Source organism: Chiloscyllium punctatum, chromosome 15 (genome assembly GCF_047496795.1).
Source record: "Chiloscyllium punctatum isolate Juve2018m chromosome 15, sChiPun1.3, whole genome shotgun sequence".
Lineage (NCBI taxonomy): Eukaryota > Metazoa > Chordata > Chondrichthyes > Orectolobiformes > Hemiscylliidae > Chiloscyllium > Chiloscyllium punctatum.
In genome coordinates, this window is record NC_092753.1 from 86083627 (window position 1) to 86096764 (window position 13138).

At 42.3% G+C, this 13138-nt stretch overlaps 1 protein-coding gene across 1 annotated transcript in view; it reads left to right on the forward strand.

The window, feature by feature from the left end:
* The window catches only part of LOC140485870 (uncharacterized), a 73664-nt gene that overhangs the window by 18027 nt on the left and 42499 nt on the right, over positions 1-13138 (forward strand). The window contains exons 6-7 of the mRNA XM_072584322.1: positions 2825-3031; positions 11784-11896. Coding sequence (XP_072440423.1) covers positions 2825-3031; positions 11784-11896 — 320 coding nt within the window. The remainder of the gene's footprint in view (positions 1-2824; positions 3032-11783; positions 11897-13138) is intronic.

Consider the following 13138-nt stretch of genomic DNA (forward strand, 5'->3'; position numbering starts at 1 on the left):
TCAGTTCAAGTGACACGGCAGGTTCTGAGCACAAAAGTCAAGGCTGGTGTTCTGAGGGAGTGCTGCACTGTCCAAAGTGCTGTCTTTTGGATAAGTTGTCAAACAACAGCTCTCTTAATTATGTTGAATATGTGTTGGCCCTATTTGGAAGAGGAGAATTATTTGTCCTGGGTCAGTAAGCAGAAGTTAGAAATCAAAGTTTGTGTGAAGATTTGTTGCTCAGGTGCTCGTTGTTGAGGTTCTGTTAGCCGAGCTGGGAATTTGTGTTGCAGACATTTCGTCCCCTGTCTAGGTGACATCCTCAGTGCTTGGGACCCTCCTGTGAAGCGCTTCTGTGATGTTTCCTCCGGGATTTATAGTGGTTTGAATCTGCCGCTTCCGGTTGTCAGTTCCAGCTGTCCGCTGCAGTAGCCGGTATATTGTGTCCAGATCGATGTGCTTATTGATTGAATCTGTGGATGAGTGCCATGCCTCTAGGAATTCCCTGACTGTTCTCTGTTTGGCTTGTCCTATAATAGTGGTGTTGTCCCAGTCAAACTCATGTTGCTTGTCATCTGCGTGTGTGGCTGCTAAGGATAGCTGGTCATGTCGTTTCGTAGCTAGTTGGTGTTCACGGATGCGGATCATTAGCTGTCTTCCTGTTTGTCCTATGTAGTGTTTTGTGTAGTCCTTGCATGGGATTTTGTATACTACGTTGGTTTTGCTCATGTTGGGTATCGGGTCCTTCGTCCTGGTGAGTTGCTGTGTGAGAGTGGCTGTTGGTTTGTGTGCTGTTATGAGTCCTAGTGGTCGTAGTAGTCTAGCTGTCAGTTCAGAAATGTTCTTGATGTATGGTAAAGTGGCTAGTCCTTTGGGTTGTGGCATGTCCTCATTCCACAATCCAAACGACCAGCTATACTTAGTAGCCACACACACAGATGACAAGCAACATGAGTTTGACTGGGACAACACTACGATTATAGGACAAGCCAAACAGAGAACAGCCAGGGAATTCCTAGAGGCATGGCACTCATCCACTGATTCAATCAACAAACACATCGACCTGGACCCAATATACCGGCCACTGCAGCAGACAGCTGGAACTGACAACCGGAAGCGGCAGATTCAAACCACTATAAATGGCGGAGGAAAGATCACAGAAGTGCTTCACAGGAGGCTCCCAAGCACTGAGGATGTCACCTAGACAGGGGACGAAACGTCTGCAACACAAATTCCCAGCTCAGCGAACAGAATCACAACAACAGAAGATAGAAATTTAAGATAATTGTCAGTAGATACTCAAGAATCTGTACCCAGGTATCTTTGTACCTCAGATGGTGCCATAAGTGACAACTTGTAAACTTTTCACTGTACTCATGTTGTAGGTTACAGAGAGACCATGGCAAACTAGAGATCTGGGGTGAGAGGTGCCAAATGGAGTTTAATGCAGAAAAGTGTGAAGTGTTTCACTTTGGAAGGAGTAACATGAATAAAGAGTACTGGTCTCATGGTAAGATTCTTGGTAGTGTTGATGAGCAGAGAGATCTCAGTCTCCATGTACATCGATCCCTGAGAGTTGATAGGGTTGTTAAGAAGGCATACAGTGGGTTAGCTTTTATTTGTGGAAGGATTGAGTTTCGGATCCATGACATCATGTTGCAGCTGTACAAATCTCTGATGCAGCCGCACTTGGAGTATTGTGTACAGTGCTGGTCCTTGCATTATTAGAAGGATGTGGAAACATTGGAAAGGGTGCAGAGGAGATTTACCGGGATGTTGCCTGGTATGGAGGGAATATCTTATGAGGAAAGGCTGAGGGAGTTGAGGCTGTTTTCATTAGAGAGGAGAAGGTTGAGAGGTGACTTAATAGACACATACAAAATGACCACAGGACTAGATAATGTGGACAGTGAGAGCCTTTTTCCTCAGATGGTGATGGCTAGCATGAAGGGACATAGCTTTAAATTAAGGGGTGGTAGATATTAGACAGATGTCAGATTTAGGTTCTTTATTCAGAGATTAGTAAGGGTGTGGAATGCCCTGCCTGCAACAATGGTAGACTTGCCAACTTTAAGGGCGTTTAAATGGTCATTGGATAAACATTTGGAGAATAATGGGTTTGTGCAGGTTAGATGGGCTTCATCTTGGTTTCACAGGTCATTGCACCATCGAGAGTCGAAGAGCCTGTGATGTTCTATGTTCTATATTAACTTTCATTAGGAACCAATGCAAATGTGATGTTGAACCTGTGCTGTAAAATTATATGAGAGGGTATTAGCTCTTGGCCTATGTATTTTGGTGAACCTTAGTAAACAGACTTTACACTATTTCAAGGTGATATATTGTGAAATTTGGAGTCCTAAAGCATGTATATGTAATAGTGGGTTACTTGCAACCCAAATATACTTGATTCAGTGATATAACTGAGGGGAGATGAGCAAGAGATAAAATCTCTATGCACCTAAATATAAAGAAATGACATGACAAAAATAGTCTATTTTTCCCATCCAGTCCCTTATAATATTTATGAACAATGCACCAGAATCCAAATCCGATACGTAATTTTCCAAGAAGAAATAAATTCTTTATTTCCACTTCCTTCAAACGCCTACTGAAGTTATTCCTAAACATTGGCTTAGAGTCTTAACGAGGAAGCCATTCAGCCCATCAATTTCATGTTGGAATGTTTCTGACTCTGGTATTGTATCGCACAACCTCTAACAATAAAAAAAAACACCTGTTTCTGCTCCTAAATTTTGGAAGTGCTCCAAGAAAACCAATATTCCAAGGCAAGTATTTATTTTTGCTCAGGTACATAACATGCATTTTTCCATTTCTTTTACAGCCCTACAGAATGCCAGTATTTTCTCAGTGAACTCAGGGAATTGTATAAATCACTTCCCTATCAGCATCTTCCGGAACTACAGTGGAGAAACAGAGCAAGAACTATTCCCCGAGGACTGTGAATTGAACTCTCACTGCCAGGGATTGGAACTAGAACTGTGTTGTGCAAATGGGAGCTTCAGCAAATGTGTCCGATTTCAGAGTCAAGGTGCGTGTCACAGCAAAAGAAAATAAAACAAAGGGCCTGTGTTCATGTTCAACATCATACTTTATTCTTTTATTGGAAATGCTTTCCTGATTTGCAAGCACAAGGTTAAGATGCAGATGGTTAAAAATAGGATTCCTAAAGTTCCCCAGGGTGATCCTTTCACTTGTTGATTCTCGATGTGAATTCTGCCTAAACTGATTGTAAAATCTGCTGTGAGATAAGCTTTTTCTTACAGTATGTAGAATTTTTCTTTCAGTTTTTTATGTTGCTTTACATCTGAGCAAGCACAGGTTTACAGCACAATGCTGCCTCCAGTCTGGCATTTAATTGGCATCCACTCACAGAGGCTGCTGTGGTCAGTGCAAACATTGTCACTGAATGTAGCTCTGAGGTTGGAGTTGAGGTACATTGATTAGATTAGAGTGAGATTTACTCTGCATCTATCCAGATATATACCTGAATTTGCTTGCTCGATGTTAAATATTTTATATGGGAAAGTGTTTCATTTTACAGCTGTATTACCTCTGAAGTTGACAAGTACAAGTTTGGGAAAAAAGGTGTTAACTGCAAAGGTTAAGAGTGCAAGGTGTAAACTCCAGTGCTCAGCAGAGGGTACATCGTTGTTTTACTCAATTCAATTCAATTCAATTCAATACAGGAGAGGAACAAGCCCTTTGGCCCACCAAGCCTGCGCTGATTCCTAATCCTTATTTAAACCTATTACTTATTGCCCATGCACAGTTTCTATCTCTCTATTTGCATCCATTTGTGTTTATTGCGATATGCCTCAAGTGTTGCTAACGTGCCTGGTTCCATCACCTCTTTTTGTTTGCCAAAATAAATATAGTCAAACACGAGTTGAAATTATTGTTATCTAGCTCTGAACCAAGTGGTACTATGAATAAGAACCCAAGACATCACATCCAATCCTATTTATCAACAATTGTATTGGCTTATGGTCTCCACAAGCTCAGAAAGAATCTATTTCATAACTATTGGTGAAGCCATCAATTTTAATTACTCAGATTTTTCTCTGCTTAACAAGGAAGATTACAAAATCCCTGGGATATTGCTGAAATTTTCCACATAATGACTTTAAAAAATATTCCCTCTGGCCTTGAGCAATGTTAGAAAAGTCAGGTTGTCCCTGCTGTTCTTTCGTTCCTTTAGACTTTGGTTGGACATCCTGTCCTGAAAGACTGATGTCCTAGAAACTGAATGAATAGTATATACCACTGCCAGGTGCCTCTTTTGCAGAGGAGATAGTTAAAATAGAGTTGGTGCCCAGCCCATCATTTTCCCATTCTCACCCAAACCCAGCCCCATAATGTAGGGTGGGGGTTACCAAAATTGGCAGCCTCCCCACCATAAGTAAATAAAGAACTGAGCATCAATTGAACTTGCTTAAAGTACAATTGACCCTAGCATTACATTGTCAATGCCATAATATGATTGGATGGGCGTGAGCTGGCAGCCCTGTATTTATAAAAAAATGTTTTTCCAACGTTGGAAAGGAAAGAGAATTCTGTTTTTGAGGGTGCCCTTTTCACAATGTGAGCAATCACCAGAAGATAGTAATCCACCTTCATCCTCCCCACCTGGACTTTTAAATGCACCTGCACCCTGTCCTTCCCACCCTGATGTGGCTAAACTCTCCCTTTCAAACACTTACCTAGATCTGAGATTCCAATAGGTCTTTTTTCAGCCTGGGATTGGTTACAGCACTGGCAGTGTTCATCCCAGAGCTCTGATGTTGCTGACATCTCAAGAGGGTGAGTGTTAACCTCACTGTAATGTGGAAGCCCAACTCTGTACAAATCTAGTCCACCCGCAGCATATCATTGCTGCAGGATATCTCTTTTCTGGATTCTGTGTGAGGCATGCTATCTACTATCAATACCAACCACCAACCACCAACCATCCCCGTTCTATGAATTCATGTCCCTCGCCTTAATGCTGTTATGTTAGAGAATTCATGAACTTTGGCCCAGCATCAATGAAGGGACGATGTGAAGTTTAATGAAAGTTTGAGCAAATTGCATTTCCTCATTGTTTCATCTCTTGTCACTTTTGTTGGTCCATGTTCTGAGGCAGGGAGGCATTGGATAAATAATGGTGACTTGCCGTAGTGCAGTGTATACAGGTCCCAATTGCTGGAAAGATATTAAGCTTAGACAGTAAGAAATTTGTCACTCCTACAACATCAGTGAGGAAACATACTTACAAGGAGCTTGTATTAGAATATCAATGTTGAATCCTTTGTGTGGATATGGTGTTATCTCTCTGACCTCTGCTCCCTTCAAGCATAGCTCCATATTGTAAGTATATGGTCAGTGAGTTTATCTTATGGTCCTGTTTGAACTGTGATAATTTACCAAGTGACCATCCTAAGTGAGCTTTAACAGTGAGCGTTGATAATTCATTCAAGAGTCAGAGCATCAAATCTATTTATATGAGGAGGTCATGGTAGGCAAGTTTTTTGGTATTAGTCACTTGACAGAGATCAGGAATGGAAATTTCAATCAATCTGTAGACGTACAATGAATGGCTTTCTTCTGCATATTCTTTGATTGTAACTCAGCCTCCACAATCCAATGAACCCGATCCATGTGAACTAGCTTCTGAACGGATGTTGTCATTCACCAAAGTTTATTTTTACTCAAATGTTTTAGGTCTGTTTATCTTGTATCGTGTTGAAACTGCACTATTTGATGGAACATAAAATTGTTATGATATCTCCTTTCCAAACCTTTAACCTCAATAGGAAAGAAAAATAGAACTGATAATTTATACTCTTGTGGACTCAATATTGAGTTCATCAATTCCAAACCATAATGTATTTCCTCCATTTTGTTTCTTTTCATTTGGTAGGTTGGGCTTTAATTTTTGTTTCTTTTCAATTTCAGATGGCAGCTTTGCATCATTCTGCCATTCACACCTCTTTTAGTCACATCTTTTATCACTTTGCTTGACCCATTGCTGTTTCCTTTGGCCTTGCTGTTTATTTTCTCCTGTTTTTCACTCTCTGTCAGACCTATCCCACCCTTTAGTCTTCTACTTGATTAAAACATACGACCTTTCTACCTTTGCCAACTCTAATGAAAGGACATGGACCTGTAACTCTGTTTTTTCTCTCGCTGCTGATGCTTTCAGACTAGATTTTCATTCTCTCAGCTGATGATACCACTTGACAAGTCAGTTTCCTGAGTGAGGTCTGACTTGGCAGATCACAAATTTTATTTTTGCAATTTGGTCCCATGATGGTCAGTCACTGAACATTTTCACAAAAAGTTGCCAATTTAATTTTAAAAATAATTTTCTTTTATTAAGAAAAAATAGATTTTTAAATATTACAACAAATACAAGAGAATGCAATTCAAAACAGTACAAAAATAGTACAAAACTAAACTCAAATAATAAAAAAAATTCCCCAACCCACTCCTTATACGAATGCATAAACATATATAGAGAAGTATAAAATTTTTAAAAAACCTAAACTAGCTATTTAACTAGCTAAACTAGCTATTTAATTTAAATAAATACCTAACAACAAACCAATAAATAGTAATAACTCAGCCCAGCCAAACAAAATACTCATACATTCACAGTTTCTCCTCCCTGGATATTGGTCTCATGAAACATAATCATTACAGCTATATAAAAGCCTTTGTTAGTGTGGCAGATAAATCTGTGTCCAGGTATTTCAAAAAGGGTTGCCATGTCTTGTAAAAATTCTCAGTTTTGTGGTGTACCATATTTGTGAGAAAATCCGGGGGAATATGCTCCATAACAATCTTCCGCCAACCCAACAGGCCTGGGGGGTTTTCAGATATCCAACCTAGTAAGATATTCTTCCTTGCACAGAATGTAAGAATATTGAAAAGTTTTTTCTTATGCGCGTCTGCAGGAAATACAATGGGTAGGCCCAAAAGGAGCGAAATAGGGTCCTTCTCCACTCCTACACCTAAAATCCTCTCCATTGCACCCACCACAGGGCTCCAATATGTTTGAAGCCTGTCACAAGACCAAAGACAATGGGTAAGACTGCCCGGGCACACCTTGCACTTGGGACATGCTGAAGATACCCCTGGTTTAAATTTTGACAAACGGTCTGGGGCTAAGTGGACCCTGCAGAGAATCTTCAACTGTAAAGCATGGGTCCTATTGCAAATTGATATCTTCCTTGCATTCTCCCAAATATCCTCCCATGCCTCCGAAGAAACTTCAACACACAGCTCTCTTTCCCACATCTTGCAGAGTCGATCAGACTCATCTGAGGTTGGCACCCCCCAATTGGTGATATAAAGTACTGACACAGAGTGTACTCTTAGCCCTTAGTACCCCTCTTTCTATGTCAGATTTGTAGGGACCAGTCAAAAGTATGGTCTTTTTTTGAATAAAATCCCTAACTTGAAAAAAACGAAAGAGATCTCTATTAGGTAACTTGTACTTCCGTACTAACTGATCGAAGGACATCATTACATCTCCCTCAAATAAATCACCCATGGAAGATATACCCCGAGGTGCCCAACGTTTAAATCCTGAATCTATCATACCTGGTTGAAAACCCAGCATACCCCAATTAAAGGTGTAAACAAAGATGTTTTGCTAATATTACCTTCCCTCTGCCGAATTGCCCTCCATGCTTTAACAGTATTGATGACTATTGGGTTATGGCAATATTCCCTAACTGTCCTCACCTTGTCCAAAAACAGCAAACTGGTAAGGGGGCACCTTGCCTGGGAGACTTTGATGTCTAGTCATATTGAAAGAGGGTCCCCACAAACCCAATCACTTACGTAGGTCAAAAGCGAGCTTAATTGGTAATTTTTAATGTCTGGAAGGTCTACTCCCCCCAATCTGTGAGGCAACTGCAGTTTGGCTCATTTAATGAGGGGCCATTTACGGTGCCAGATAAAGGAGCTGAACCAACTGTTCAGTCTCCCGAGTGTTTGTTTATTGAAAATCAGGGGGAGCATCCGTATAGGGTATAGCAAACGAGGGAGAATATTCATCTTAATAAGTGCTATCCGACCCAACCATGAGACTGGAAGTGCCTGGCATCTTGGAGATCTTGTTTAATTTTTTCAAACAATTGAGTAAAATTGGCTTTGAACAGCCAATCTAGAACTGGAGTAATGAATGTGCCCAAATACACAAAATCCCCCTTGTGAGCACCTAAATGGGAATCTATAGTCACTCTCAAAGGCCAACTCTTTTGTAAGACCACCCATAGGCATAGTCTTTGATTTAGCAAAATTAATCTTATACCCTGAAAAAGCACCAAACACGTGAATGCATTGTATCAGGCAAGGCACTGAAAGTGCTGGATTTGTCAAGAAAATTAGAACATCGTCTGCTTACAGTGAGATCTTATGTAATTTTGACCCCACTTCTGGAGCTGATATATTGAGATCCCCACGAATGGCCTCCGCCATCAGTTCAATCACCAACGTAAAAAGTAATGGTGAAAGGGGACAGCCCTGCCAGCTGCCCCTAGAAATATTAAAATTGCTTGATCGCGGCCCGTTGGTAATGACTGCAGTGAGAGGTACACTGTAGAGAACCTTTACCCACCTTATGAAAACTTCGCCCAGACCAAGCCAGTCTAGGGTATAGAAAAGGTACGGCCACTCAACTCGGTCAAATGCCTTCTCTGCATCTAAAGAAATCACCAGTCCCTGTAGTGACTGCTGTTGGCATGTTTGAATTACGTTAAGCAGCCTCCTAACATTATTGGAGGATCTGCGACCCTTTATGAAGCTCGTCTGATCCTCTTTAATAATAGAGGGTAACACAGTCTCCAGCCTTAACGCAAGAGCCTTCGAGAGGATCTTAAAGTCCACATTTAAGAGCGAGATGGGCGTGTATGAAACACAGTCTTCTGGATCCTTCCCTTTTTTAAGGATAAGTGAAATATTGGTCTCTCTCAAAGATGGTGGGAGACAATCATGACTGTATGAATCATTAAACATATTCAGCATCGGCGTGACAGTATACTTATAAATTCCTTATCGAATTCACTGGGAAGTCCATCAGGACCGGGCGCCTTTCCACTCTGAAGCTGCCTCACCCATCCTTTGGTATGACCTAACTTAGAAACTTAAAATGTACATCTTAACCAGCGCCAGACATAGTTTGAACCAAATGCATATCCAAGCAACAATATTTATACATACTACAATCGTTTAAATTATGTTAGTTTGTCCACAAAGTCTCTTGCCTTCTCCGATGTGTCAAAGAGATGCATGGATCCATCTAAGGTGATCCGAAGCACTGCTGGATATCTCAGGGAGTACTGAATCCCAAACTCCTTCAGGCTTCTCTTGACGCCATCATACGATTTTCGTTTCTGGATCACCGCTGCTGAAAAGTCCTGAAAAAGCATGATCTTAGACCCCTCATAAATTAGGGCATTTGGATCCTTCCCCTGGAGTCTGGAAGCCTCCATGACTCTCTCCTTATCCCGGTAATGATGGAACTGCACCAGGAAAGGACGAGGGCGTTGACCCAGACCCGGCCTCTGTGCTGCCACCTGATGAGCCCTCTCTATCTTTAATCCTCTCATGCCAGTCTCCAAGTCAAGGAATTTCAGAAGCCAATCTTCAACAAATTCCGCAGGCCACTCACCTTCCTTACCCTCAGGCAGACCGATGACCTGAATGGTTTTTCTCCTGCCCCTGTTTTCAAGATCATCCACTTGGTCACGCAAATTATGAACCTGCGTCTTCAGGGCTTGGATCTCACCCTTGAATGAACTGGCATCAGCTTCCACCACTGTGACCCTGTGCTCCAACTCATCTGTCCTCTTCTCCAGGTCTCCTAGCTTCTGCAGCATGAGAGAGACTGGAGCCAACTTCTCTTTAATCTGTTTCCCCAACATCTCGCGAGATTTTGAGAACCGGGTCACCAGGTCCTGGAGAGTAATCGGCTCCGAGGCTGCTGCAACTGAGCTGCAGACCTGGCCTCGGACGCTCCTCCTCCCTTTTTAGGCATTTCTGGACAGCTGAAAATACAGGTAAGTCAATTTTTAAATGATTCTTGGGGCTCCACAATCTTTCCAACGCCCCAAGAAATCCTGATGACCTGGGTTGGGCGGGTTAAAGCACCGTCTTGCTCCTGCTGCGATGCAAAGCTCTGCAGTGTGACTTTCTCAGATCGCCGCCATCTTGATCTCCCTCGCCAATCTAATTTTAACAAAGCAACATAACTTGATTACACAGAAGAAGGAGAAAAATTAAAGCTAAAACAATTTGGAAAGATCATATCATAACCAGCAAAAAGGAATATTCAACCATTTTTCTCAGCAATATCCATTGCAGCACTCAAACCCAATGAAGCATCACGTCTATCTTCAGTCTTTAATTTCTTACTGGACTGCTGAGGTCAGTCTGTTCCCTTCTGCGGTATTTTGCACATTTGTTAGAGTCTCTCCAACCGTCCTTGAGATACATGGACAGAAGTCAAGATTAGAGTGGTGCTGGAAAAGCACAGTAGGTCAGGCAGCATCCAAGGAGCAGGAAAATCGACATTTCAGGCAAAAGCCCTTCATCAGGAAACTGATGAAGGTGGCTGATAGGGGACACCTGCATCAATCAACCCCACCACCCCATGGCCGAACATTTCAACTCCCCCTCCCACTCTACCGAGGATATGCAGATCCTGGGCCTCCTCCACTGCCACTCCCTCACCGCCCGATGCCAAGAGGAAGAACACCTCATCTTCCGCCTCAGAACACTTCAACCCCAGGGCATCAATGTGGACTTCACCAGTTTCCTCATTTCCCCTTCCCCCACCTTACCCCAGTTCCAACCTGCCAGCTCAGCACCATCCTCATGACCTGTCCTACCTGCCAATCTTCCTTCCCACCGATCCACTCCATCCTCCTCTCTGAACTATCACCTTCATCTCCACCTCCATCCACCTATTGCACTCTTAGCTACCTTCTCCCCAGCACCTCCCCCCTCCCATTTATCTCTCCACCCCCAAGGTTTCCAGCCTCATTCCTGACGAAGGTGTCCCGCCCGAAATATCTATTTTCCTGCTCCTCGGATGCTGCCTGACCTGCGGTGCTTTTCCAGCACCACTCTAATCTTGACTCTGATTTCCAGCACCTTCAGTCCTCACTTTTGCCTATACACAGACAAAAGCTAACTCACTGCCTTTTGTCACTGAATTCTACGAAAACAATCAGGGCTTTTCCAGCGACTTTGAACACTTTGAAGCTGCAAATCAGCACATCTGAAGATATTCGGATCAGTACACAAATAGGAAAGGTTTGGAGGGATATGGGCCAGGAGCAGGCAGGTACAACTAGGTTAGTTTGGGATTATGTTCGACATAGGCTGGTTGCACTGAAGGGCTTGTTTCTGTGCTGTATGATTCTATGACTCTATGAATCACTTCTTCTGAACTGATCTTGCTTCTGCCCTATGGCCTCTGGCCTCCGGCCTCCAGCCTCTGGCCCCTGGCCCCTGGCCCCTGGCTGCTGGCCTCTCCATCTGGATGTAAGAGGTTATTTAGATTACAGGACAACTTATCTGGTCATTTAACTTGACTCACATGATTTTTTGGAAATGCTGTTTGGCCTGTTTGAAGAAAGAATTTCTGATTCTTAAAAAGAAGTCACTTTCACAGAACTGAAAAGCAAAAACCCATTTACCTCTTCTTCAGATCATAATATTGATAATATATGAAACTTTAACACAGTATTTTCAGTTTTTGTTTGAGATTTAATCTTTCTGTTTTACAGTTGGAATTGACTACTACCTTGGATGGGTAAAACTGAAGATAAACGAATTTGAGTTGGACACAAACTACAGTGGTTGGGATTACTTCGACCTATTAAGAAATGCTAGTGGTTGGGTATGTAAAACCACTGAACATATATTCCTGAATGCTCAGTAGGAATATATAATTGCGCTTTTCCTCCAAGAAACTCAATTTGGAGATGGAAATAAATTTTAAAAACATTTTTTTTCTTCAGTTTAATTTTCCTTTTCTCTTTTGGTTTGGCTGAGCGTTATCCTGTGCAGAGAGTAATTTGACGCACAGGAACAGCTCACTGGTGAAGTGAGTTGGTAGATAGAGTACACCAGAGGAAAATATTAACTTATAAGTGAACAGGTATGCTAGAAAAGCAGTATATTATTTCAATGGAGACAGGTTACAGAACTCTGAAGCATAATGAATGGAAAGGTGATAGCATAGTGGTATTATCGCTGGACTGTTAATCCAGAGGCTGGATTAGTGGTGCTAGAAGAGCACAGCAGTTCAGGCAGCATCCAAAGAGCAGCGAAATCGACGTTTCGGGCAAAAGCCCTTCATCAGGAATAAAGGCAGTGAGCCTGAAGCATGGAGAGATAAGCTAGAGGAGGGTGGGGGTGGGGAGAGAGTAGCATAGACCTGGGAGTTGCAGTGGGAGAGGGACTCCCTGAGATTCTTGTAGAGAGAGGAGGAAAACTTCTTCAAGGCAGGCATCCTTGCAAGAGGATTCGCAGTAGGGTTAAAATCAACAAGGTAAAAACAATGACTGCAGATGCTGAAAACCAAATACTGGATTAGTGGTGCTGGAAGAGCACAGCAGTTCAGGCAGCATCCAACGAGCAGCGAAATCGACGTTTCGGGCAAAAGCCCTTCATCAGGAATAAAGGCAGTGAGCCTGAAGCATGGAGAGATAAGCTAGAGGAGGGTGGGGGTGGGGAGAGAGTAGCATAGACCTGGGAGTTGCAGTGGGAGAATCCAGAGACTGAGTTAATGTTCTGGGCACTCAGCTTTAAATCCCACCACGGCAGATGGTGGAAATTGAATCCAATAAAATGAAAATATGGAATTAAGTGTGTAATGATGACGATGAAATCTTTGACGATTGGGGAAAAACCCATCCTGTTCGTGAATGTCCATTGGGGAAGGAAATCTGCCATCTTGATCCAGTCTGGCCTACATGTGACTCCAGACTCATAACAATGTGATTGGCTCTAAAAACTGACCTATGAGCAATAAATACTGGCCTAACCTATGACTCCCTCATCTTGTGAATGAATAAAAGAATAATGCAGGTAACTGGTCTGTGAGTCTGAATCACAAATTTAGCATGCTAGGTAAGTA